This window comes from Microtus oregoni, unplaced genomic scaffold (genome assembly GCF_018167655.1).
Source record: "Microtus oregoni isolate MIOR12 unplaced genomic scaffold, Mior012 000060F_002, whole genome shotgun sequence".
In the NCBI taxonomy this organism is placed as follows: Eukaryota; Metazoa; Chordata; class Mammalia; order Rodentia; family Cricetidae; genus Microtus; species Microtus oregoni.
Window position 1 is genome coordinate 897,601 of NW_024543837.1, and position 26,589 is coordinate 924,189.

At 39.4% G+C, this 26,589-nt stretch overlaps 1 protein-coding gene across 3 annotated transcripts in view; it reads left to right on the forward strand.

Annotated features, from left to right (window-relative positions):
- The window catches only part of LOC121439092 (N-chimaerin), a 141,223-nt gene that overhangs the window by 78,022 nt on the left and 36,612 nt on the right, over positions 1 to 26,589 (forward strand). Inside the window, exons 6-7 of one of the 3 annotated variants that reach the window (XM_041639591.1) lie at positions 542 to 830; positions 20,107 to 20,184. In XM_041639591.1, the coding sequence (XP_041495525.1) occupies positions 542 to 830; positions 20,107 to 20,184 (367 nt within the window). Of the gene's footprint in view, positions 1 to 541; positions 831 to 2,682; positions 2,707 to 19,475; positions 19,616 to 20,106; positions 20,185 to 26,589 lie in introns of those variants that run through there. The other 2 variants (XM_041639593.1, XM_041639592.1) reach the window with 2 other exon arrangements.

Consider the following 26,589-nt stretch of genomic DNA (forward strand, 5'->3'; position numbering starts at 1 on the left):
GCCCAAGTGTGTTTCTTTGCTGTCTGCGGCTTGGCTCAGTTCTGGAGGCAGCACAAGTGTAAATGATTGTTGGCATCCCACTTGAGTGAGCAGTAAATGGGACTTCCCTGTTGAGAGACATGAATACTGGCCTTAACCACTTTGAATATTTTCATTATTAAACTTGAAGAAGTTTTATATATTATAGTTGACCAATTGCATATTGAATGTGCATTCTTAGGCTATAAAATTTATTTTCCTTGCTTTATTACAAGTGTAATAAATTGATTTTAAACAATACATAAGTAAATAAAAGATACATTTTTTCTAGGATCACCATGCTAAAAACCCTAGTTATTTCAAGTACATTGCTTGTGTTTAGAAGTTGAATCTTATGTATTCTAAGTGACTAATGGACATTAGTCACAGCTGAGCTAAACAGAGTAATATGCAAGCAAAAGCAATGTATATCAGCTTGGGGTACTTGTGTATTTGTTTCTTCTTTAGAAAAATTCACTTGTTCACTTTTCTTAAAAGCATCTTTCCCATTTCATTGAGGCAGATTTGGAAGTCAAACCAGAAACTTCAGGCTGTACTACGATGGAAAGCACTTTGTTGGGGAGAAACGCTTTGAGTCCATCCACGATCTGGTGACTGATGGCTTGATTACTCTCTATATTGAAACCAAGGCAGCAGAGTACATTGCCAAGATGACGATAAACCCAATTTATGAGCACATAGGATACACAACCTTAAACAGAGAGCCAGCATACAAACAGCACATGGCAGTCCTGAAAGAGACACATGATGAGAAAGAGGCGACAGGCCAGGATGGGGTGTCAGAGAAAAGGGTAAGCTATCCTCTACCACGCTGTCTTTGGGGGGGCGGACCACGGCAGAGCACCCCTCTGCCTGAAAGTCTCCCATTCTCACAGTGCTTTCAGAAGGATGCGGTTTTCTTAATGTCTGGGATGTGGGGATGAGCTTTGCATACCTTACTTGTTTGATTAAAATATGCCAGGTATATTTTTGCTTCTGATTGTGTTCCTTTAAAAAAGGTTCATTGTCAGTTTTAAAATATGTTGGAAAATGACCTAGTAACAAAAAGCTAAGGGGCTGTAGTCAGAAGCATAGCTTGTGACCAGGAAGATAGCTACCACCATGTAAGGAACTGAGAAGTTACATCAGAACCTTTTGTTTTCTTTTAAGGTAGTTTATTAAATAGTTTTGTTTTTAACAATTTTATTTATTTTAATATGCATGATTTAATTCTGTTTATTGATAACTCACTGTTATGAAAATCAGCCAACCTTGAGTTGGGATGATTTATCCCTTAGTATTTAGAAGGATTTACTTTTCTTTAATTGTGAAACACAGCTTAAATTTTCAGTTGTCGTATGTTATGATATGTTTCAGAATATCATGAAAAGTTTTCATTCTTTGATGTTGGGATTGTTGACGTGTGTTGCCATCCATGCTTTATTAGGAAAAGAGACTGTCCTGTTGTTAGATGCTATGTGGGACTGAGCTAAAAGGCCATTCTCTGTCTAGGCTGCGGTGTTTCTTCATTTGGTTCTGCAGGAGTTTCTGGTGGCTGAGGGTGTGCAGCTAGGTTTGGCGCCCAGTTCTATGAGCTGTTCCCTCTGTGGCTGGTCCCTCTGTGAGCTAGTGCCTCTGTGGCTGGTCCCTCTGTGGCTGATCCCTCTGTGGCTGGCCTTACTAGAAATTCATAAGAGAAGTTGAGGGTGAGTGGGATGGCGTGTGTAAAGCATTCAGCAGTGCTCAGCTGGTAGTGAGCCTGCAGTGTGGTCTGTGTCTATGGCCTCAGCTAAAATAGTGTAAGATTAGTTTGCTGTGGATGGATAGGAGATGGAAAATTAGTGTTTATTGACCAGCCCAAGTTTTGGTTTCTGGCAGATCTTAGCTCAATCAGTGTTTAGTAACTATAGAGAAACCAACATTTTAAATCATTGGCTCTTGAATTTTTGCTTCAAATATGGTCTTTCCTTTATTTATATTTGCTAAAATTTGCAAATCTTGTTTGGAAGTTGCCAGAATTTGCAGTCATAGATGTGTGCTATAGAGAAGAGTGTTCTTTCTGTCTCGTTCCCTTTCTTTTCACTTTTCTTATTTTCCACCTGTGATATTTCCAGGAACAAGTGGCATTGTAGCAGTTGATGTAGATGTAAACTTACATTGTTTAAATAACTTAAGTCTTTCAAACTTTATCAGCCTAATGGTGATCTTTGCTAATGTATATATATATATGATTTTTCAATCCTAGGGATTAAAGTAGTGACTCTTAGTGAATTTTATTTAGCATTAGAATCGTTATTTAACTTGACAGGGCCTAGCTTGTCCCTAGTATAAAGGAGAAATAATAATCACAGAGTCAGGGAACTGAAATAAATACCGGCTACACGATTCCCACTATTTTGATTGTGTTCTGACAATACAGTAAACTCTCAGGACTCTGTTGTGTTAAGGGGCCAGTGAAAACTATGGAACGTAGTTAGCACTGGGAATTATCTCTCTCCAGTAATACATCATTAAGGGGCATTTAAAAGTTACTCTTTGCTTAAACTGCATGCATCTTAAAAAGAGTTAACTTAGAAATCTCACTCAAAAATAGATTTATTTTATTTACAGGTGTCATCCAACAAGACAGGGATGATGACCTGTTCAACAGCTTGAAACACTGACTCCCTGTCACAGTGGATGACATTTGTAAGTAAAAGTAGTCATGCTTAATTGATTCAAAACTAGCTATTGATACAAAAGTGGTTTAGTAAACATTTTAATGGATGCTTAACAGTTAAATTCCCTCTTTGTTCATACTTCTTACATAAGAGGCAAAAGTGTTTGTTTTGCAGAAATTGGGTAGTACTGTGGGCAGGATGCTAGTGTTGAAATTCGGAGCTGGGTGCTGCTTCCACTGTAGACATGCATTTATGTGATTCCCCTGAGGACATCTTCCACCTTCAACACAAGAGTTTTGGACTAGATTATTTAATTATGTGCTATAGGAAAGAGAGAATATAGTACTAAAACATGTCCTGGAGTCTTGAGGCTAAGAGCTGTTGGTTATCTGCTGACTAATTGCCTAACTGCAGCTCTCACCTCACTTCTCTGGACTCGGGTTTCTTCATCTGAGATGAGGGTTTTCCGTAAAAGATTAATTGCACAGAATTTCAATAAAAATACACAGAAGGGTTCAGTGCTCAAATAAATTAGAAAAACATCAGACTTTTTAAGGCTATTTTCTTTTACTTGGGCCTTGAGTCACAGTTTACGCAGCTCCCCAGTAGTGCTTTGAATTTGTACTGCTTGAGTTGCCTGCGTTGTTAAGAATGGTTTTGGAAAAAAATGTCTCATGCAGCTCCCCTTGGTGAAGTTTAGCATGGTGATCACTCTCTGTTTCAGAATTAAGGAGTAAGAGCTCCAGAGGAGTGTGTGTGTTGTAGGCCTTAGGAGTCAGTTCTTTCTGTACCCGAGCTTCTGTAAACAATCTGCTATGCGTGCTATGGCCATCAGCATGGAAATAGTCTGTCACATGGTTTTGTACAGGCGTTGCTATATGTTTTTATGGACGTGAACATGTAAATGTTCTGGGTTCATAGCATGAACATTGTTGCCACAGGAATGCCAGTTCTTGTCCCTAGAAAACCTGGTAGCCTATTGTGATGGCCAGCTTTCCTTCCAAGTGATAGCTATTGTATTTTTCTCATCTACTATTCAATTTGTTTCCTAAGCTTGAAAAATTAATTGCAAATAAGAAAATTAAAGCATTGTAATAATAAACTGATGAAGATGCAGTGTGTAAGGGAGCCAGGCGCTCTTCTCCACAGTAGATGATTTAGCAATCCAGACTGGACAGTGGCCCAGTTTATTATAACCTCTATTTCTCTTGGAACTGAATTTGAATGGTTTCTTGTTCCAAGTAATAAATATATGTGTGTCTCTACAAATCCTGGACCAATGGCTGCATTCAGTAGTTTTTTATGATAATTTCATACTAATTAAATTACTAATTTAATTTTAAATCTTTTGGGAAGCATGCTGTAGGAAATATTTCTTATAAACATTATAATAAAAAATGACAAACAAACCACGTAATTTGCATTTCAGAAACCATACTGTGAGCCAGAACATAATCTAAGCAGAATGTCCTGAGTTTTGGGTCAGTTATCTGAGCGTCACCCCTCTCAAACAAAGATGCTTCTGATGGCATGGGTGTGCACAAACCTCAGTAAGCTAAATCACACCTCTCTCGCAGGTGTTCTCTCTCCTTTCCACACACACCCATAGACACGTATGCACACAATCTATATATGCATACGTGTGTGTGTGTATATAAATCCCTTTTTCTAAGAAAGTTTAGAATAAATGCAGTGTCTTACATGTTGTCATTAATTTGATTTTTAGGGTTTTCTTTTACATTGAAATTTTAATTTTGAAAGATTTCTTTGGGATTACCAAGCTATGTATGTTTGACATTAAGACATAATTGATGTCATGCCAAAAGTTATTTTTACTACTAGAATCTTTGGATACCTCTATAAACATTCAGTTTTTTTGTTTTGGAACAGCTGGATGGGTCTGGGTGATCTGGCACGCATATTTTCCTAGTCTTCTATAGAGTAGCTTTGTAAATGTTTTTTCTTTGCATAAAAAGTTTGTGCCATTTTATCTGTATCTCCTTAGAAATCAACAGACTGACTTATATAAACTTAATCTTAAATAATAAAATTGACACTAGAGGAATGACATACAGCAATCTTTAAAAATGATGCTTGATTTATTCTTCCTTCCTTCTTTTCTTCCTTCTTTCCTTCCTTTCTTCTTGCCTCCACATTCTTTTGACCCATACCTTGCCATTCCCTTTTCTTATATCTATTTAATCTGCTCGTTTTCTTCATCATGCATATGGCTGCAGAGATAGCTCAGCATTTAAGAGCAGTGGCTGCTCTCCCAGCCTGGGTTTGATTCCCAGCACCCACATAATAGCTCACAAGCATTTGTACCTCCAGTCCCAAAGGATTCAGTGTTGTCTTCTTGCTTCCACGGATACTGCATGCGCGTGATGCACAGGCATATATACAAACAAACAACAAAGACAATGTTTCATGTGACCTAGCCTGGCCTTACACTCCTGACCGTCCTACTTTTACTTTTCAAGTTCTGGGATTGTGGATGTATGACATCATGCTGAGTTTTAACTTCTTTTCTTAGCCCTGCCTTGGTCTACCTCAGTCCCCGACAAACTTGCATGTCCAAGTTTGGGACAGAATGTAGCTTCTTGAAGGGTTAGCTCAGTTTGTGAACACCCTTTCACAGAACTCTCCAGTGTGCTAGGGTTGCAATTCTCAAGCTGATGATTTATAGGAAAGCTACAACTTCCGCACAGAACTTCTGATAGTGGTTTATCCTCTGTAAGATACTCTGCTGAAGTTAACACAGTTATCTGTTTTCAAGGAGCATGTTTGATCATTGTGTATCAGTTATATGACCTTGAACAAGTCCTTTACCTTAGCTTTTATGAATCTCAATTCATCCCAGTCTGATAGTAGGGTTTTTTTTTTTTAGAAATATTATTTATTTATTTATTTATTTATTTATTATGTATACAATATTCTGTCTGTGTGTATGTCTGCAGGCCAGAAGAGGGCACCAGACCTCATTACAGATGGTTGTGAGCCACCAGGTGGTTGCTGGGAATTGAACTCAGGACCTTTGGAAGAGCAGGCAATGCTCTTAATCACTGAGCCATCTCTCCAGCCCAGTAGGGTTTTTTTTAATTGTTTTTTCGAGCTATACATTTTTCTACACTACCCTCTCTTCCTCCCCTCTCCATTTCTATCATCTCCCGTGACACTCACACTCCCAATTTACTCAGGAGATTTTGTCTTTTTCTCATGCCTATATAGATCCACAAATGTCTCTCTTAGGGTCCTCTTTGTCATCTAGGTTCTCTGGGATTGTGAATTGAAGGCTGGTTTTTCTTTGCTTTATGTCAAAAAGCCACTTATGAGTGAATACATATTATATTTGTTTTTCTGAGTCTGGGTTGCCTCACTCCATATGTTTTTTTCTAAATCCATCCATTTGCTTGCAAATTTCAAGATGTCATTGTTTTTCCCACTGTATAGTACTCCATTGTGTAAATAAACCACATTTCCTTATCCATTCTTCAGTCGAGGGGCATCTAGGTTGTTTCCAAGTTCTTGCTATTACAACAATGCTGCTGTGAGCATATTGTTGAGCACATGTCCTTGTGGTATGATTGAGCACCTTTTGGGTGTATACCCACCAGTAGTATTGCTAGATCTTGAGGTAGGTTGTTTCCTAATATTCTGAGAAATCACTGTCCTGTTTTCTAAAGCTGCTCTACTGGTTTGCACTCCCACCAGCAATAGAGCACTCCTCTTACCTCGCATCCTCTCCAGCATAAGCTGTTTTCATTGTTTTTGATCTTGGTCTTTCTTACAAGTGTAAGGTGGAATCTCAGAGTTGTTTTGATTTGCATTTCTCTCATGGCTAAGGATGTTGAGCATTTCCTTAAGTGTCTTTTAGCCGTTGGAGATTCCTCTGTTAAGAGTTCTCTGTCTAGGTCTGTACCCCCCTCCTTTTTTAAAAATTTGATTATTTTTTCTTCTGATGACCAATTTCTTGAGTTCTTTATATTTTTTGGAGATAAATCCTCTGTCAGATGTGGGATTGGTGAAGATCCTTTCCCAATCTGTAATCTGTTCTTTTGTCTTGTTTACCATGTCCTTTGCTTTACAGAAGTTTCTCAGTTTCAGGAGGTCCCATTTATTAATTGTTTTTCTTAGTGTCTTTGCTACTGGACTTAAATTTAGGAAGTGGTTCTCTGTGCCAGTGCATTCAAGTATACATCCCACTTTCTTTTCTATGAAGTTAAGTTTGTTTTTATATTGAGGTCTTTGATCCATCTGGACTTGAGTTTTGTGCATGGTGATAGATATAGATCTATTTGCATTCTTATACATGTTAATATTCAGTTATGCCAGCACCATTTGTTGATTATGCTTTTTCCATATATTTTTAGCTTCTTTGTCAAAAAATCAGGTGTTTGTAGGTATATGGATTGATATCTGGGTCTTCGATTCATGTCCTTTGGTTCTTCTATCTGTTTTTATGCCAATACCAGGCTGTTTTCATTAGTGTAGCTCTATAGTAGAATTCGAAGGCCAGGATTGTGATGCCTCCAAAAGTTCTTTTGTTGTACAGGATTATTTTGGCTAACCTCTGTTTTTCTGTTTTCCCATATGAAGTTGAGTATTGTTCTTTTGAGGTCTGTGAAAAATTTTGCTGGGATTTTGATGGGCATTGCATTGAATCTGTAGATTCCTTTGGTAAGATTGCCATTTTTACTATGTTATTCTGCCTACCCAAGAGCATGGGATATCTTCCAATCTGATAGTGATTCATAGATACCAGTGCATTGATTAATATGGGATTGGGGTTTTTTAGATTTATTAATTTTATTTTATGTGTGCTTTGATCATATGCTTGTCTGGTGTCATGGAATTCACAAGAAGGTAACATTTCCTGTAACTGGAGACAAAAAGAAAGCATAGTTATTCAGCTAAACTTCATACTGTATGTTTTTTCCTGTGTGGACTTGGGATTCTTGAAATGTTCCTGCAAGGCAGGGAGGGACACTGGCCATTTCAGGTGAAGCATCTGCGATCTAGAAAACTTGTCCCTTAGATGTGAAATAGTTTGTGAGGATGGTAACCAAATGCATTTCTGTATGGGATGTGTCCCATGGGGTCAAGACGAGATTGGTAGCTGTCAGTCATATGTGGAGTCCGTGTAGACCATGCTGAGGAATCCTATGCTGTGCTGGCTGAAGAAAACCTCAGTGAAACCTGGGAAATTGTTTATGTGACTTTCATCTGTCCTTCTTTATGACCTGCAGAAAGGAGAGTAATTGAAAGTTACTGGGAAAACAGATGAAAAGAGGAAGGTGGAAGATAAACCCATCAGTTCTTCAGCTCTAATGAACCAGGCCAAGAATGCCAAATTGTAATTTCTAAGCCAGCTGCAGTTTGGGGAGAATTTCTGTATCTAGGCCAATTGAACAAATAAAATATCTTTTTTGACTGCTGACTAGAAAGTTGGGAAAGAAGCTATTAGAAAGTCACCCACAATTGACATTTCACCATTTTTAGGATTCAGTGAGGAAATTATCACTATTGACAAAGTCTCCATTTAAAGTTTGTCAGCAGAAGCCAACTCTTCACTCTTATGACTAATAGCATTTTGGGTGCAAGGCAGGATGTTATCTTGCCTTGTCTTGTTGCTCACGATTTCCTTGGGCCTCAGGATATTGTAACTATCTTCTAGCTTCCTAGTGTACATTCTAAAGATTCTAACCCTGAGAAAAAAAGCAGAGCCTCTATAGGTTGGAACCTGGTGAAGTATTTCAGATTATTTTCTGCAAACTTTTAGGAATTTTTGTTTGTTTTTTGAGACAGGGTTTCTCTGTGTAACAGCCCTGGCTATCCTGGAACTAGCTCTGTAGACCAGGCTGGCCTTGAACTCACAAAGATCCACCTGCCTCTGCCTCCCGAGTGCTGGAATTAAAGGTGTGCACCACGCCCAGCAGGGATGGGTTTTATACTGACACTAGAAGAGTCCATGCTGAGGTTTCAAGGGATTCTAGGCTAGCTTTAAGAATACAGTTTTTTATTTTGAGAATGAACTCATAAAAGATATCCAGGCCTTTTAACCAAGTCCTCCTTGGTACCATCATAGAGCTTGAATACTGGACTCCGCAATATTTAAGAGAGTTGCTGTCCTTTAGGATTTTGATTTACTAAAAAAGGAGAAGTTAGAACACCAGAGATCAATTGGATGGGCCCTTCACCCACTGAGCATATCCCTGCAGAAACACAGCTCTCTCTTAGCTTTTGCAGTAACCCTATCTAGTGTCAACAGAGTGAGACTTCATTGTATACAATAAGAAAATCTATTTCTGTTCAATTTGTATTAAATTGTGTATTTTTAAGAAAACAATATCCTCTCTTATAATGTAACTTTATTCTCTAATTGTCCCTTGTGGAAAATGCAATTCTCCTTTCCTTAAGTATCACGGAAATATTCAAATTCAGGGATGTGGGGAAATACAAATTTCAAGTCTTGTTTCATGGGAACAATAAAACTAAATATCTAATAAAGGATTGATATGGAAAGTGATAAATGTACAAAATTTACACTTATTCAACTTGTAAATATCAAATAGTGTACTTAGAATGCAGTGAGTAAATTTCTTTGGATGCTTAATTCTTGAGCCATGTAATAATGGTTTATCTTTATGAAAACTATTGATAACTAAACATGTATTAACATTAATAATATGAAGCATATCACATTTATTATATTTAGGTAATTCCTCACAACTTCACATTTTTTGATGTTTGGTTTAAATTAGGGTAGGCAACCTCAGATTTCCAACATTTCAGTCTTCAAAGTGCTGGCTATCATTTCATTATTAAGGTTGAGACTCTTAGCTCTTTGAAACTGATAATAGACCAGTTATTGTCACCTCCTAAGTAAACAAGATTTCAAGGCAGTTGGAGTACCTTTCAAATCAGAAGTTCTCTGGAGACATTAGAACATGCTATAGAAGTTTGTTACAGTGTACAAGCAGAAGGGAACAGGAACAAGAGGCCTCTCCATCTCTTGACACTGTAACCCTTCCCATGCTATTTCTTAGAAATAGGGAAGCCTGTAACAATAAGGATTGACATTTTATAGATAAGGAAAGGATGCTATTACTGATGCTAGTGCTGGGGAAATGGAATAGTAAACACAAGAAAACACACTTTAAATTTCTGAAATTCATGGTGGTAAAGAGACTTGACTAAGGTATCAGCAGTGTTCTCACTCTGAGCTTTATATAAAGCAGAAATCCCTGCAGAAATGTCACAGTAGGCTCACATGGAGCCGTGTCTGTGTGAATGTGCTTACATATTTGCACATGTGGTGGTTTTGTTACTGAAAACTATGTCGTTCTCTCATTTCTTGGACTCAGAACTATATTATATTTTAAAATTATTAAAAACTGTTACGGATTTTTGCTTATATGGCTTCTTTCTGTTGATATTATACTGGGAATTAAAACAGGTTTTAAAAATAGTTATTTCAAGGAAATAATAGAATTACTTGGAAACATGATAACATTATTATTATTATTATTAGATTAACCAAAACCTTTAGAAAATGGCGTCATGAAATTAGTCATAGTAGTACACACCCACTCATAGACTGAGGCAGTAGGATTCCACTGGGTTTGAGGCCATCCTATTGCTACAAAGTGAGTTCAGCTGGTGTGGGCTACAAAGTAAATCCCTGTCTTAAAACACAGACAAAAAGAATGCTGTTGCTTTCCATTTGTGTAAGTCTCTCTAGACTGTACAGTGCTACTAAGGGGAAAGGGATTCTCAGAAATGATTCTGCATTCAGTTCATGGTGACACATTGTTTTGATTAGAGTATAAGAAGAAAATCTGATTATACAGCTGAATAGGGGAAGGTTTTAGAAACTTTGTCAGATAATTGTGAATGACTCTCTTTGATACAGTACCATAATAAATTTATTTCCAAGTGGAATCTGAAATCCTGTGGTGTCTTAGTTGTACCAGAACCTCTTGGTGCGTCTAGAACTTTGAGAGGATCCACCCACTGTGCATGGTCCCGGCTCAGTCATTTGGAAGATGCTGGTTGGTTCACGGAGTTATGTGGTTCTTACAATGTTGACACATTTTATAAGTTACAAAAAACACATGTGTCAATCCATCTCTTTAGAAAAGTCTGTTAAGTAGCAGGAATCTCTCACCTTCAGGATACCAGAAACAAACTTGCCAAAGTTGTATTGCTTGAAAGGTGCAGTTTGTTATTGACTTCTTTTCCGAGAGTGGAAGGAAGTCTTTCTTCACTTATTTTCCAGATTAGAATCTTTTAAACTTTTCTAACATGACCACATTTTACCCAGAAAATTTTGAACAGCCCCTTTGTATAAGTCATAGAGAAATTAATTTTAAAATGATTCTTTGGTATACATATAATTTGACTACTTCTTTAAGTCTAAAGCAAATTTGCCTACTAATAAGATGAATTACTTCAGTTTTACATAAATCTCGACTGAATGCTTCATGCAAAAAGATTTAGACCATCGTTAGCATTTTTAGGGATGATTTTATTTTGCTTTTGATCATTAGTGCTAAGAAAGTTGCCTCCCACAAATCCATAGTCCAGAGTGCAGAAATACTTGTGTTTGGGTCATTTCAGAAATTGTTGGTAATTCTGCCTAATCCCATGCCAGACTTCATTCATGAAAACAGCAGCTTTTAAAGTCAACTGTTCTAACACAATATAACCCAAAGACATACTAATTTGGTCTTTAGATGCTGAAGTATAATAACAAAAGTCATTTTTCCCACCATAACTAAGCCATTACAGTTTTTAAGAGCAAATCATTGGAATATAAGGGTACTGTAATTTTTTGTCCAAACCAGAGTATTTTGGGCAGCATTTCTTGTTATGGGTGGCTAGGCTACATGCACAGTGCAAAATACACTCGTGCGTTCAGAACCAAGGCTAAGTGACATCACTTAGTGAGAGTCATTGCTCACTATTGTTCATTAGGAACAGTATCATTGGTATAATATAATGCACTAAACCCTGTGCTCACTATCTTAAAATACTGACTCTTAAACAATAAGGACATTGCAAAGATATCCATTATCACACATTTTCTCTCCTGTGTGTTTTCAGTTCATTGTTTTGCAGTTGTTTTGGTTCTCAAATGAGAATTTGAAAGCTCTCTACTATATGAGGGGTTTTCCTGGTGAGACTAATTCTGATATTAACAATGTAATTTTAGGTATGATAAAATATATCAGCATTTGTAACATTCAACTGATGGCACAGTTTGAAATTCTGACAGTGAAAAATGTAATGATTGCATCCACTAACATCCTCAGCTGCCCATCCTTATTCCATTGTCTCCCTTGCTTTTGAAAATGGTAAAATAATCTCAACTCAGAATGAGTTGCAGCCTTGAGTTTATAGAAGGAAAAATTATCAAACTTGGAATTCTGCTTGCTAAAGGATAGGTAGTGCCCACATTCTTTTTCCTTCTCATATTGTCTTAAGATTTATTCTCACAGTTTTTACTCATGAAGGAACTTTCCTAGAACTTTGTTATTCCTTAATACTATTCCAAAAATAAATTTTTGGGTCTTGTAAACAGCCTTTAGAAATGAGACCTGCAACTCAGGAATGCGTCTCTTTTCAGGCGGCCCCTGCCCCTCAGTGCTGCAAATGTCTTCAGTTCACTGTCTCCTCAGGGCAGCAGTGTTGCTGAGATACTTCTGTCATCCCAGATTTTCTCTCCCGCATGTCTCCAGTTCATTGTTTTGTAGCCATATTGACTGTCAAATGAAGAAATGGTGTTTTAAAAGCCCTTCTTTCTTGTATTCCTGGCCAGCCATTGGATTCTACTAATAACTGTAAAACAAAAAGAACATTTTTGTGCATTTTCTTTATATTCAATATTTTCCAACAACTCAGAGAGGAGACTGGAATAATCGTTCTCCTGCAAAATTTACGTGTGTCTCCCTTTTCTGAGCACCGTGTCAAAATGACGAGAGTAGCACTGGTCTCAACATTCTTCCTCCTTCTCTCTGAGAGCTTTGAACGCTTGCTGTATTCTGGGTGCTTTCTGTACATCTTACATATTTCATCTCAGCCTCCCAATATCTCTATTGGGGAGAGGTGCTCTTCATCGTTCATCTCTTCCTAAGATCCTAGATCACTGTTAAGTTGATCTGAGATTCATTTATACATTATCTGACTCGTGAGCCACATTATAAATAGCACTAAGCTTTACTTACTTTTTGAAAACTAATGTAATTGGCAATTAGGCAAACTAAGCTGCAGCCTCCTGTCTACATTATTTCTACTAAGACTCTGAGATGATCACAAGCTAAACCATTGTGTGTACTTTGAGGGTGTTTAAAGGCACATTCATCATAGAAGGAAACAGAGATCTGGATGGAGGGCTGGAGAGAAGGCACCTGTCTCAGAAGCCCCAGGAGAGGGTGGAGCAGCTTAGAAGGAGAGTATAAACAGATTAGTGGGGAAATCCGGGCTTTCTTAGAAAATGGGATTGGGAACTGAAGGATGAAAATATCTTTTATCCACTAATATGTACTCTAATTATAATCAATTCATGAAACATATATTTATCTATTTAATATCTGACCCTTGTGAAGACAGCATGTGGCCTTATACTCTGGCATTTACTAATTTTACTGGTGAAGCCATAGCATATTCTACTCCATGAAATACTTGTTAATTGAATTTAATTCAAAAGTGCTTAGTACTGCATTGTCATGCTCAGCCCTATTTGTAATCGGTGTCAGTTGTGCCCCTGGGTCTCCATGGAGCATAGCAGAGACGAGAGAGGCAGGATAGGAAATCATGAGGCCTGGATTTCTGTCGTAGCTACCTTGATTCTCTGCTTCTAAGCAAATACCATAATACAGATGGATTTCCCATCTGAAAAACAGGAATGTGAGAACAGAATAAAATAACCTGTGTAACAAAAATTCTTCTGGAATCCTAAATTCTGTGAAAGAGCCCTGCTGCGGGGCAGCATAAAAGCTGAACCTGACTATTTTTTTTTTTTGTGAGTAGATTGGCAGAATAATACAGTAGTTAAAATTATTATGAAGTAGGTTACTTCTTAATATGGAACATGTTTATAGAGTCAGGCTTGGGACAGAAAGCTTTTCCAAGGACTTCCCCATGCACTCAGACCTGTCCTGATGTCATTCTTAAACCCAAGGTAAATACCTCCTGTCTTCCTAGAGAGTGGTGATTGAGAACACCTTTGCATTAAAACATTCTGGGTGTTGAGAATGGCCCCCTGCACCTTCTGCGTGCTCATCCCTGTTCACCAGCCTTTGCTGGGAAGGGCATTTCTTGGCGATGATAGTGAAGCCCTGGTCCCATCTGGCCAGGTGACCATCATAGCATTGGCCAGTTTAGCTTCAGATCTCCAGTTACAGTCCTGTCCCCTGTAGAGGACGACACCAGTGAGTAGGTGCTTTACAGTAACAAAAAACAAAATAGAACTAAGAGAAGGTAAATCCGACTTTATTCTTTTCTTTTGCCTCTCAAGGGTCTGTCATTTCAGGCTGAGTGTGTGTGTGTGTGTGTGTGTGTGTGTGTGTGTGTATACTTCTTAAATTTTTTGATGAATTATTTATTTTTATTATATGTGTGTTGGTGGTTTTCCTGCAGCATGTCTGTGTAAGGGTGTCAGATCCCCTGGACTGTAGTTACAGACAGTTGTGAACTGCCATGTAGGTACCAAGAATTCAACCCAGGTTCTCTGGAAGAGCAGCCAGTACTCTGAGCTGCTGAGTCACCTCTCAGTCCCTTCTCTTAATATACCATTCATTTGCAGGCCTCATCCTTATGCCTCCAACCCTATTAAGCATTGATTTTCAAGAAAGACTACATACTCAGTCTAATGACTGTCTCGGGCAGGAAGGGCGGCAGCAAAATTAGAGATTACTAAAGTTTTCTCTAATTTATTAGAAACCTTTGAACTGGAAGGAATTTCATAAGTTGAAATATTATGGATGTGATATAAAAAGTTTTATTTCTTTGGGGGATGGTATTTCATCTTAAGGTTTATAATCCATCCGGGAAAGTCGGGTCAAGATCAAGGCAGGAACCTGGAGGCAGTAACTGATGCACACATGATGGGGTTGTTTACTGGCTTGCCTACTCCACTTTCTTATACCACCCAGGACCACCTGCTCAGGGATGTCACCACCCACAGTGGTCTGGGTCTCCCCACATCTAGCTGTATTTCTTAAATATCGTCATCTTGCTGTAAAGCATGCACATGGTAGAGTCACGGCACAGAGTAGTTTACAGCAGGTGGTGCGGTGGACAGTGGTCATGTCTGAACCATGTTCCTGAGGACCCTTCTTTGTGTATTGGTGTTTAAGGAAGTGAAGTCGTGTGCCTTCAGACCTCTGTTACCATTGCCAGATGAAGTACACTACACTGTATCCCCACTGCCCCATACCATCTCTACTCTGATGCGCTCCCCAACTGACCCAGCATGACATACCTTATCTGTTTAGATAGTATGATTTTGATCAATATTAGGTTACTGCAATAGGAACTGTGATGAAGAACGAGTTAGAAGTTATAATCTGATTCTTGAGGTGACTGAAACATTTAGCAACCCAGCAGATGGAGGTTTCCTATGAAACATAAATATTTATTAATATGAACATGACTTAAGGAATTTAGAAATCCTAATCTAGAAGTCTCTAATGTTTGACTTAAAGTCCACTTGGAAATTTTGGTTAACATTGAATCTAATAGACAGCACAATCTACATATAGCAGTACTAAGTGCCTGGTGACATAATGTGCTGAAGACAAATGATCTAGGATGAGTACTAACCTCTTAAGAATTTGTGTTAAAAACAGATACTGTGAGAGCTGGGCGGTAGTGGTGCATGCCTTTAATCCCAGCACTCAGCTATATACACCATGGGTCTGACATACATGTCAAATTAGAATTCTATCCCCAAAGCACCTCATGTCATCTCTCCGGCCTTTGGCCTTGGGTTTTTAATTTATCCATAGTCACATAGTATACTAGCCCTAATCTCAGAAACATAGACCCTTGAATATAAAAGAAAGAAGGGCAAACTTACTTATTAGTTACTTCTTGGCTCAAAATCATGACAAATTCTTCTCACGTGTTATCTCATTTAAATTCAGCCAGAAACATTTGGTTTGTCCCATACCCTTCAGGCTACTGCTGAAATCATGGGCCTGTCTTGCCAGGCTGGTTGTTATTATAGTTCACGGGGTGACTGTGATATATCTTATAATTAATAAACAAGTGAAGGACTCCTAGGTTTACAGATGAGTAAGGGCACACCTAATACGTTTAAATTTTCCAAAGCTTCCTGGAAAAAGGAGTTTGGGTTGAGCTTTGAAGAGCATCTGCTACCCCATGGGACTGAGAGTTGAACTTGAGGAACCATCAGTTCCTCTTCCTTTTCTTCATTGGTCTCCTCTCTCTCTCTCTCTCTCTCTCTCATAGACTATTATCAGCCTTTGAAACTGGAGGCAGATGAACCACCAGGAGAGAAGAAATAACCCTCTCAGAAAATAAGTTCCTCTTATTTTCTCAACTGTGTGGATATACCTTACTGGTTAGGATCTCAGTTCTGCTTCCACCTGTCTATTCAACTTTGGGGATTTAGTTTCGTGGGTTTCAATTCTCTGAAATACAAAATAAGGATAATATATGTATGCCTTACAAGGTTTATCTGTGGATTCATGAGATTAGATTTGTAACCAGCAGAGTGCCTGGTCACAAGTACTCACTGACAAATTATAGCCATAATTAAACAATACATGGAAGCGTAATGATAGATGCTTGTCTACAACATCAGAACATTTACAGTGGTTCAGAGTCTCAGAGTTTGCACTTGAAACTGGTCCCAAAATTAACACAAAAGTAGCGTGATTGTTCTCGTGTTGCAGGGACAGTACTGGCCAAACCTTTGGCAGTTATTTGGTATAGCTATTTGGTATACATACTACATACATACATACATGCATTCAGTGATCCTATAGTTTTGATTTCTATCTCCTTCAAGGCCTAGTTGCTGCCCAAGCTGTAATTAACTTAGCATGTCTTGATTAATAGAAAAGTTAAAAACTATAGCCGGGCCGTGGTGGCGCACGCCTTTAATCCCAGCACTCGGGAGGCAGAGGCAGGCGGATCTCTGTGAGTTCGAGACCAGCCTGGTCTACAAGAGCTAGTTCCAGGACAGGCTCCAAAACCACAGAGAAACCCTGTCTCGAAAAACCAAAAAAAAAAAAAAAAAAAAAAAAAAAAAAAAAAAAAACCAAACAAACAAACAAAAAAAACTATAGAACTCTGCTGAGTCTTTAATAAACTTTATCTCTAGACAAAATATTTACTTACCTGGCCATTCATTTTTCTGGGCAAGCCTACTCTTTTTGTGCAAAGTTGAATTTCAGTTATTTTAGATGAAACACAAGGGTTGATATCAACATAATAGGAACTCGACCAAAATATTTAAGAAAAACAAAACCAAACAAACCCATCATTCAGATTACACTTGTAATTGTTTTCTTTAACTTAGGAACTTTGCTTTATACATTGTTGAAAAATTAAATACCATTATGTTTTCCTTTGGGGCCTAATTTTTTTTTTTTTAATCTGATGCCTACCCAGGACTGGGTTAACATGACTTTCAGCTGAACTTAACCAAGGACTTGTTGCCCTTATGTTTCCTATCGTCACAGGACAGTCTAGGCCTGAGCCGAAGAATCATTTGTTAGGCAGGAAAGCATTTTTCCAGTGTGTCTCCTCTCAGTATCATTTTATAATCTATCGATCATCTAAGCCTGAATTTGTAAAACTGAGCCATGCATATGAGTAAATGTTACTGTCTCCCTTTGTCATTTGCTTAAATTTCTTTTACTACAAAGGATCTAGTGTGGTTGACTAGCATGCCTGAGGCCCTGGATTATGTTTTCATTACTATAAAATATAATTAAAAGCCGGGCGGTGGTGGCGCACGCCTTTAATCCCAGCACTCGGGAGGCAGAGGCTGGCGGATCTCTGTGAGTTCGAGACCAGCCTGGTCTACAGAGCTAGTTCCAGGACAGGCTCCAAAGCCACAAAGAAACCTTGTCTCGAAAAACCAAAAAAAAAAAAAAAATATATATATATATATATATATTTAAAGTAACTGTGTGTAGACTCAAGAAAATAAAGATAATTGGCCCTCAGTCATAGGGCTGGAGAGATGGCGCAGGAGTACTTCCTGTGCAAACATGAGAACCTGAGTGTGGGTCCCAGCACCCACATAGAACCATAGTATGGCAGTGTCTGGGCAAAAGATAGAGACAGGCAGAGCCCTGGCCCTCATTCAGCTCCTTGGCTAAATCAGTGAGCTCCACATTCAGTGGGAGACACTATCTCAGAAAAAGAAGGTGCTAGACCTTACCAACCGCAACAGCCAGCATTGGTCTTTCCCTTTACAGGTGCACACAGGCACACACCAGTTATTGCTTCCAGTGTCTTAATATAATTTCAGGATGTCTCATATAGTAATTAAATTAGAATTTTTGGTGGTATACCTCCTATATTTTATGAAAACTGAGATAATATGCATTTAGTGGTTAAGTTGATTGAATTTCTGCTTTGGTTTGGTTTGAGTCTAAAGCTCAAACCCAAGCCCTTGTACAGTCCAAACACATGCTTCTACTGCTAAGCTACAGCCTCCAGCCCCCAATTAGTTTAAATACAAGACTTCAGATTTATTGTAAGAGTCATTATATAGCTAGCACAAGGAAATAGATGAGAGATGGTTAAAGAGCCAAATGGGAAAGCCTGGACCTGGGTATGATGGTGCACACTGTTCGTCCCAGCACTTGGGAGGCAGAGACAGGCAGATCTCAGTAAACTGAAGGTTAGCTTGGTCTATACAGTGAGTTCTAGGATAGCCAGGGCTATATAATGATTTCATGTCCTGAATGGGGCAACAGACTGAATTTCTCCTAGCTCCTTAAGGAACTATAGTCATTGCTCTTGAGTGAGTAGAACTGGGTTGGAGTCTCAGCTAGCAGCCCCTTTTTTCAAATGTACCAGGGTCTGGTAAGCGCAGCCACACTGCCCCTGGGCTCTGTGCAACTGAGGAATTATTCTTACCTCCCTTCCTCTGACCTCAAACTGTGAACAGAGTTCAGACTGTTGAGACTAGAAAACTAGCATATTGGTGTTATTAATTGTGTGGATCTCCAACTTAATACACAGAGTGCAGATAAAACTCCTCTCGAGGATATAAGCAGTGCCACATGCATGCTTTCTATTCTGGGGGAAACGCAACACTTAAATTCCTTTCTTTCTCATCAAAGTATGTAGCCATTTTTGTTCATCTTTAATAAAAGTGGATTTTAGTTAGCCAGTCATCACAATGCACAAATAAGAAGGCTCAATTCATCTCAGAGCAGCTCATGTCTCACGTGATGCACAAAGAAAGACATGGGCTGGCCTTTCACAGTTTACCTGGCAGTAGAGATTTTTGTTTGGTTGGTTTTGTTCTTAAATGAAAACCTGGTGCTGTGTGCTAATTTTCCTCTGCCTTTAATGATGACTCATTACCTTCCTACATATTTTTTTTTCTTTCCTTGAGCCAGCAAGAAAAATCTTGCAGGAGAGGAGGGGGAAACAGTGCGTTGAGGAACACAGTACTTAAATACTGTTACTGGGTTTTCATTGGCTGTCTCCTCTCTTACTGTAGCCAGTCTAGTGCTTCCTCCTGCAAATCCCTCCCTCCCCACCCCCTCCTGCAAGTGAGTTCTCCCGGTGTCTGTTGCTAGCGACTGACTGCAGGCTGTATGTAGGCATCTCTCATTCAGAATGGACATTGATGTACTGAGCAGAGAAGAAAGCTTCCAGCGATGTTCCGTTTGTCACAGTTGTCTGGCTTTTTAAAGGACTCCCAGAGAGAGATACTGCAGGTTCTGTATGGTAGCACAGACTGATTTCTTCTCCAGACTCTTTAAGTTTCCAGAAGCTTAAATATAGAGCCCTGTTTTAAAAAAAGGAAGAGAGAATTTGCGTGTTAATCGGCCTTGTGAAGAAGTGCTTCATCACCCTCCCGCACCTCCCCGTGCTCTGGCGTGTGGTGTGGCCGTGGCTCTCTAGGTTAGGATTCTGAACTGCCTGCAGCAATGCTCATGTGTTAGCTGAGTAGAGTTCTCCGACAGTCAGTCGCAGGCTGCTTGCTACAAGGTTGTTTTTTGTTTTTGTTTTTTTCCTTCCTTTGGATTCCAAAATGCCATCCAAAGAGTCTTGGTCGGGGAGGAAAACTAACAGAGCTACAGTTCACAAACCAAAACAAGAGGGCCATCAGCAAGGTTTATTGATAGCAGCATTGGGAATGAAACTGGGTTCTCAAAAGTCGTCCGTGACAATCTGGCAACCTCTGAAACTCTTTGCTTATTCGCAGTTGACATCACTTGTTAGAAGAGCGACTCTGAAAGAAAATGAACAAATTCCAAAATATGAAAAGGTTCACAATTTTAAGGTAAGAATGTTTTGTTTCTGACCCTTTTCCTATAAGAAGCACTCAGTACTTAGAAGGTGTGGTGTTAAAGGCTCATCTTCCAAAGCCTTTGAAAAATTGCATGATTTGACTGCAGTGTTATTGCTATTCAAGGAAAGCGATGTCTAAATCCCAATTTTATTTAAGGAAGAGGTGAATAAAGCTCATAGAACTCCAGCCCCATTTTTCTCAGATGCTGTAGTAATGTTCCCTTTAATTACTGTGTATACACTGGTAAGTCTTGATTGGTATTATAAAGGTCTCTGAATCATGAGTTAGGCATTGCATGTATCTGTGTTGCAGTATGTCTAAATACCTTTGTTGGCGATTTCAGGGGGATTAGCTCTTACATGTTGGGTTCTGGTCAAAGGCTTTGCTGTAGCAGGCATGTGCAGTTGCATCTGGAGTGAGCAGATGGTGTGCCTTTCCCATAGTTTCTGTCTTTTCTCCTCCCTCCGTTAATAAACTGACCACGATTAAAGGACAATTGCTGCCCTGCAACCATAGAGGCTGTGACTGACAGCTTCCCTTCACTTCCTCGGGGTTGGCTTTCACCTTTGTTTTTAATTACTGCTGTGGCATGTTTTATGCAGTGTACCTGAATCTTCTTTTATGAAGGTGATATGTATGATGGCCTGAGCGGTGTCCAGATCTTGCCTGTACTTACTGCATGGTATAAGGCCTTGAAGTTGTGCCCTTTGCATTCTAGTTCAGGGGTATGCAAAGTGAAATCGTGCGTGAGGAGACCCAGTTCCACTTCACAGCAGATGAGCCAGCATTTCTGTGGTAACTTCCTGATAGTTAAAAGTTGTCTAAGGCTCAAGAATATTCCGTTTAGACAGAAAATCATTCATGCTGATGTTAGAATGGGAATATTTGTTTACAAAAAGATGTTAGAGCTCGAAATTTTTGTCTTTGATATGTTAATTTATTCAATCTTTTAAATATTTATTTGTCATATCAGAGGCACCAGGCTCTCTATCAAGTGACTTCACCCCAGCTTTATAAACCACCCTGATTTTTAACACCAGCATTTATTTTGCTCATGCTAAAAACAAAAACACTCTGCCTCAGTGTACCCTGCATTTTCTATAGTGAGGAATAGATTGTAGTCTTCATATCTTTTGGGGTTAATCATATGAACCTTACTTTTCAACTGGCATTTTTGCTTTAAAATGGAGTTGAGACAGCTCAGCAGATCAAACCTTGACAGGAGATGGAAATCATGAGCACACCCAGTCTTAGCCACATCGTAAACCAACTCAGCCTTTTAAGATCCAGAAGAAAACAGACAAACAAATGAGCCGGCTACCGGACTCTGGTGATTTATAGCCTGGTCTTGCAGGACTTTACAAGGAAAATGGCCCCCTAAAATGGCTATTAAGTTTGTAATCAAGAATCACCTGCATGTTCTAGAAATTCTGGGACTTCCAAAGCATCTTCAGAGAAGTGCAGTCTAGTTTACTAGGTAAAACAGACCTGTGAGATTGTCATTTTAGTGCTAAGTCGGTTTCTGTAAATATTTTTTGTCATTATTGTTTGGAAGTAAACACGTCTGTTGAAAAATTTGCATAAACAAGCATATCCTTTCCCCTCTCCTGCAGATCATATCTTTAGTTCTTTTCACATAGCTTTATAAGAAGTGAGTGCTGTGTGATCAAGTGTGACCCTCGCCACCCAGGTTACTATAAAGACCCCACCACACACACAACTGGAGACAGAACCTAGAACCTTGCATGTGCTGGGCAAGCAGTGCAAACTCTGTCCCTGCCCTCAGCGTCCTTCTTTTTCTTTATTTGGGTTTTTTTCTGTTTTAAACACATAAAACATGGGGGCTTCTCTCTCTGGAGTAGAAGCTGAGGCCCTGCTGAGACTTGCTCTCCAACCCTGTCCTTCGTCAAGAAGAGCCCCCTGGGAGATGGAAACATGGCACAGTGCTTAAAATCTCTAAGGTCAGGAGTCTCAGAATCCAACTCTTCCTGATATAAATAGCTCCATTATTTTTAAAATGTGCCTGTGGAGTAACATTATTTTAAAAAAAGAAAAGAAAAGAGAAAGGGTCATAGTTGACTTCAGAGACTATCCCTGAAAGGATTCCAGCCCCCAGCAGGAGTTCACTCCCACACAGATGCTGGCTTAGAAGGACACTGCTTGTCCACATATGCAGTCAGGTCTGCTGTGGGAAAGCTGGAGTGTTTCCATGATGATTGTCAGTCATGTGACCTGCCAGTGGCTCTCTCTCTCAGTGGAGTGTGTTCAGAGTAATTTCGACCTCGCCAAAGCCTCCTTTCAGGGTGCCTCTTGAGCTCCTGTTATGTAATGCTGCCTGGTGCTGTGTACAGCTGTCAGCCCTTCTTTGGGGGTGAATCCAAGACACGGTTACCTTTGGTGAAAGCATTCAGCAAGGCGGAAGCCATTCGGAGCACCTGACCCTGTGATTGGAGATTTGTAGGAGAAAAAAAAAATCTGTTGTTACCTAACACTTTCTCCTTTTCTGCTCCCACCTCTCCCTCCCTCCTCTTCCCTCCCCTCCCCTCTGTTGTTACTTACATCATAGAAAGGCTACTGTATCTAGAGAGGTTATCATTTGAGAAATAAATATACCACATTCTATATTATAGTATAGTAAGATGTCAATGTTAATTTTAGCATAATTCCAAAAATGCTAGAGGAAGGGATTCTGGATATTTTTACCAAAAAGTAAAATAAAATAAATGTTGCAGGAGACACGTTTATCCCAACTTGAGCATTAGATGTATATAATGTGTGATAACATCACATATTACCCCATAGTTTTTATTTTTTTAGTTCACACATAAATTAGTACATATATATTAGGTATCATGTGATGTTTCAATCTGTATATATGCTTTATTTAATTAACATAAAATTGTATATATTTTTAACTAATCAACTTCTTTTAAGAATTACTCTATTCTGAGTTGGTGACATGGGTAAAGATACTTCCATGGCTCCTGGCTGAAGGATTTTATCTCTGGGACCTACATAGTGGAAGAAGAAAACCAACTCCCCATAGTACCTCTGCACCCCAAAACACGCCCTAAATAAAGCAAATTTTTAAAAATTTTTAAAGAGTTTTTCTCTGTCCTAATAACCACATGTAGAAAACACAAAAAAATATCAAAAGCAAAGCAGAAACAGCCAGCTTCCCCGCCTGCTCAGTCATTGTAGCCTACTTTCCAGGCTCTGGGAAGGACACTGAGCGCTGATGTGTCCTGGGGCATTGCTTGTGATGTGTACCATTGCTTATGTGGCCTGAATGCTTAATGTCTCTAACCTCTTTCTGTAGTAGGAAACTTAAGTTCCTGGCCCTCTAGGCTCATGGTAGTCACTACTTTATTATGACATATTACCTCTGACTGGGCATTTTTTTTCTGGATTTGTATTAATTAGTTTATACTTGAAGAGCGACTGAGTCTCCCCTTCCACCTAGTAGTAGAGATTACAGTGTGGTAGAGAGCCTTGGATGATCCTGGGGGCTCCCACTCAGCTCCCAGGCAGAGTGGGGTTTACATAAGAATATCTGAGTGTTTCATGTACCACAGTGTACAACGAAATCCTCTTAATTTTTTATTCCCTCCAAGTTGAGTTATAAAATGTTTTGTCTAATTAGTTGCTTAATCAAAAGGTTGTATAATACAAAAATCAAGAAGAGATAAAGTAATAACAGAAATCTGGCTACCTGGGCAACTTAACTAATTAAAAGAAAAACATATTAGCAGTTATAAAGCTAGGGCATAGCTTAGTGGTAGAGCACTTGCCCAGCGTGTGCAAGACCCAGAACCTAATTCCTAGCTCTGCACAGAGAACTTACAGTGAATAGTACTTTATGATGACATTGGTGTATTTGTTAAGGTGGTAAGTGGGTGATTTTAGTTCCATGTACTACTTGCCTTCTGCATGCAGATGGGAGATGTCAGATATTAACAGATTTAGTGTTGCCATGTACAGACATGAGTCCCAAAGTGTGAATTGGTGATATAATTCAGATAATCCCATGGCAGGAGCCTTATGCAATAAGGCTAGTGATTCAGGACCTGCTAGATGAAGAGATAGCAAGCACATGGCCAGCAGACAGCATCCTGCCGCTTGGTAACCAGAGGGCAGCAGTGGCCACACTCACGCTGAAGAGGCCTCTCCCTCCTAGGACACAACACAGATCCAGGCCCTCTGCTCTTCTATTTGATACGTATCTAAGAGTTTTGTTTCTTAAACTGCAGTGAAATGTTCCGTGCAGTGATTGTGCCTGCCCACCAGCCGTGCCACCACTCTCCCCTCTCCCCATCCTTCTTTCCCTTTCTTGCCACAGGTGGTAAAGTGCTGGCAACTGGCACGTGTGTAAGAGGTGTGGACTGAGTGAGTACATAGTGCAACATCGTGGACCTGTTATTTTCAAACCAATTTTTATGATGGCAAGAAATCCCAACAAAAAAAATTATTCTGAGGACCTGTATTGTTTTATATTAACTATATTTACATATTTTTGAAAATGAAACAAAAATCATGTTTTAATCTCTGTGCCTTTTTTTTTTTCAATTTTGTGATAGAATGTAACTGTATAGCCCAGTTTGACCTTGAACTAATTATGTAGCCCAGGCTGGCCTCAAGCTCCAGCTCCTCTTGCCTCATCTTCATTAGTGTGGTTAGCCTGAAGTGTCTCGTTAATTTTTTTACAGTAATGAACTGTCCTTTATGGACATGAACATGGAGTATCCCACGTGAGATTTTAAAGGAGTAGCTTTTCTGTAAACAAGAGGTTAAAGGAACTGCAATGTGTATTTTATCTTAAGCACACTCCCCCTCTCCTCACTTTGAATGTGGGACAAAGACGACAAAAATAGTCCAGATTAGTGCATACTGGGGTTCTCTCTGCCTCTACCGTCAGACAGGGAAAGACTGATGAGCAGAACTAGGAGGTTGGAAAAGTCGCCTATGTGGTCCCTGTAAGAACGTCACTTCTGTTCCCTGGCATAGTGTTCTGCTGTGTAGACCCCAAAATAATAAAGAGCCATACCTCTGCCTCTGCTGTCCGGAAGGCTGTGCTCTCTGTGCTGTCTCTGCCCCAGCACCACAGCCTTCTCACCTTACTCTCCGTGCTGATGGTTCTGATACTCCAAGTGCAAGTCTAGATCCTTAAGATGACCGTAAAGATTGTGCCTCTCATTAAAACCCAGAAAGAAGCATTTCGCAAAAGGTCCTGGTGGTTTGCTTAGTCACATTATACTTCACGGCCATTTCATGGGCAGGAGTAGTTCTACATAACTCGGAAGTAACGTGTTGTATCTAGATTCTCACAAAGCATTGCTTTTTAAAGATTTGTTTTTATTTCATGTGTTTCTGTGAGTGCCTCCTTTACTGTATGTGCATCACGTAAGTACAGAGACACAGAGGCCAGAAGAGAGTATCAGATCCCCCAGAACTGAAATTAAAGGCAGTTGTGAACCATCTGCTGTGGAAGCTGGGAACTGAACCTGGGTCCTTTGGGCGAACAGTCAGAGTTCTTAACCACTGGTCCATCTCTCCATTAGTGCTAAGATATTTTGTAATCTGATTTTATTTTCCCATGTTCCACAGTTTTACTTCCCTTATTGGTACTGCCTTTCTGGTACAAATTACCTTTTGTGAAGGTGTACAACATTGTCTCTTTTTTTATTTTCCCCATACATATTTGCTAAATTATTTTTCTTAAAATGATCCCATTGGGTCAGACATATCTTAGAAACAACCTCTTGCAGAATTCCCTCCTACACCCATGTGACCCAGAAAAATTTACTCTTACATACCCATGGTATGTCACTGTTAAACACACTAAAAGAGAAGCATACTTACAGTCTTGAAACTTATTGTCCACACTGTTTCTCAGATCTGAAAGGAGACTGCTCCAGCTTCCCTGGCATGTTCTCCACCTCCTCATCATTCATTCCTCACGTGTGTGTGAGCAGCTCCTACATGTTCACCACCCTGCCAGGCATGCAGAGGGTAGAGTAATTGTCACCTGATCCTTGGGAAGCAAATACCAGTCTGATGAGAAGAAAAGGAGAACATGATGTGTATGTGTGAACATGGATGTTAAAGTTCTTTACTAATGGCCTTCTCCCTAGAATTCAGTGTTCAGTGTGTGAACATGATGTGAAGGGGCTGTGAACATCATGCTTCTGCTCGTAGGAATATGGCAGCCAGAAACAAATATGCAAAGCTCAACTAGAAATCCACAACAGAGTCCTTCAAGCTTCGGGCAGGGTTTTGATTTTTTACTTTTGATGTTGGGATTTTGTTTGTTTTTGTGAGAAGAAGATAAGATCTACTTTGTTAAATATTTAAGTGTGCTATTAACTGGGCACCGTTAACTAGCCAATGTCATTAATG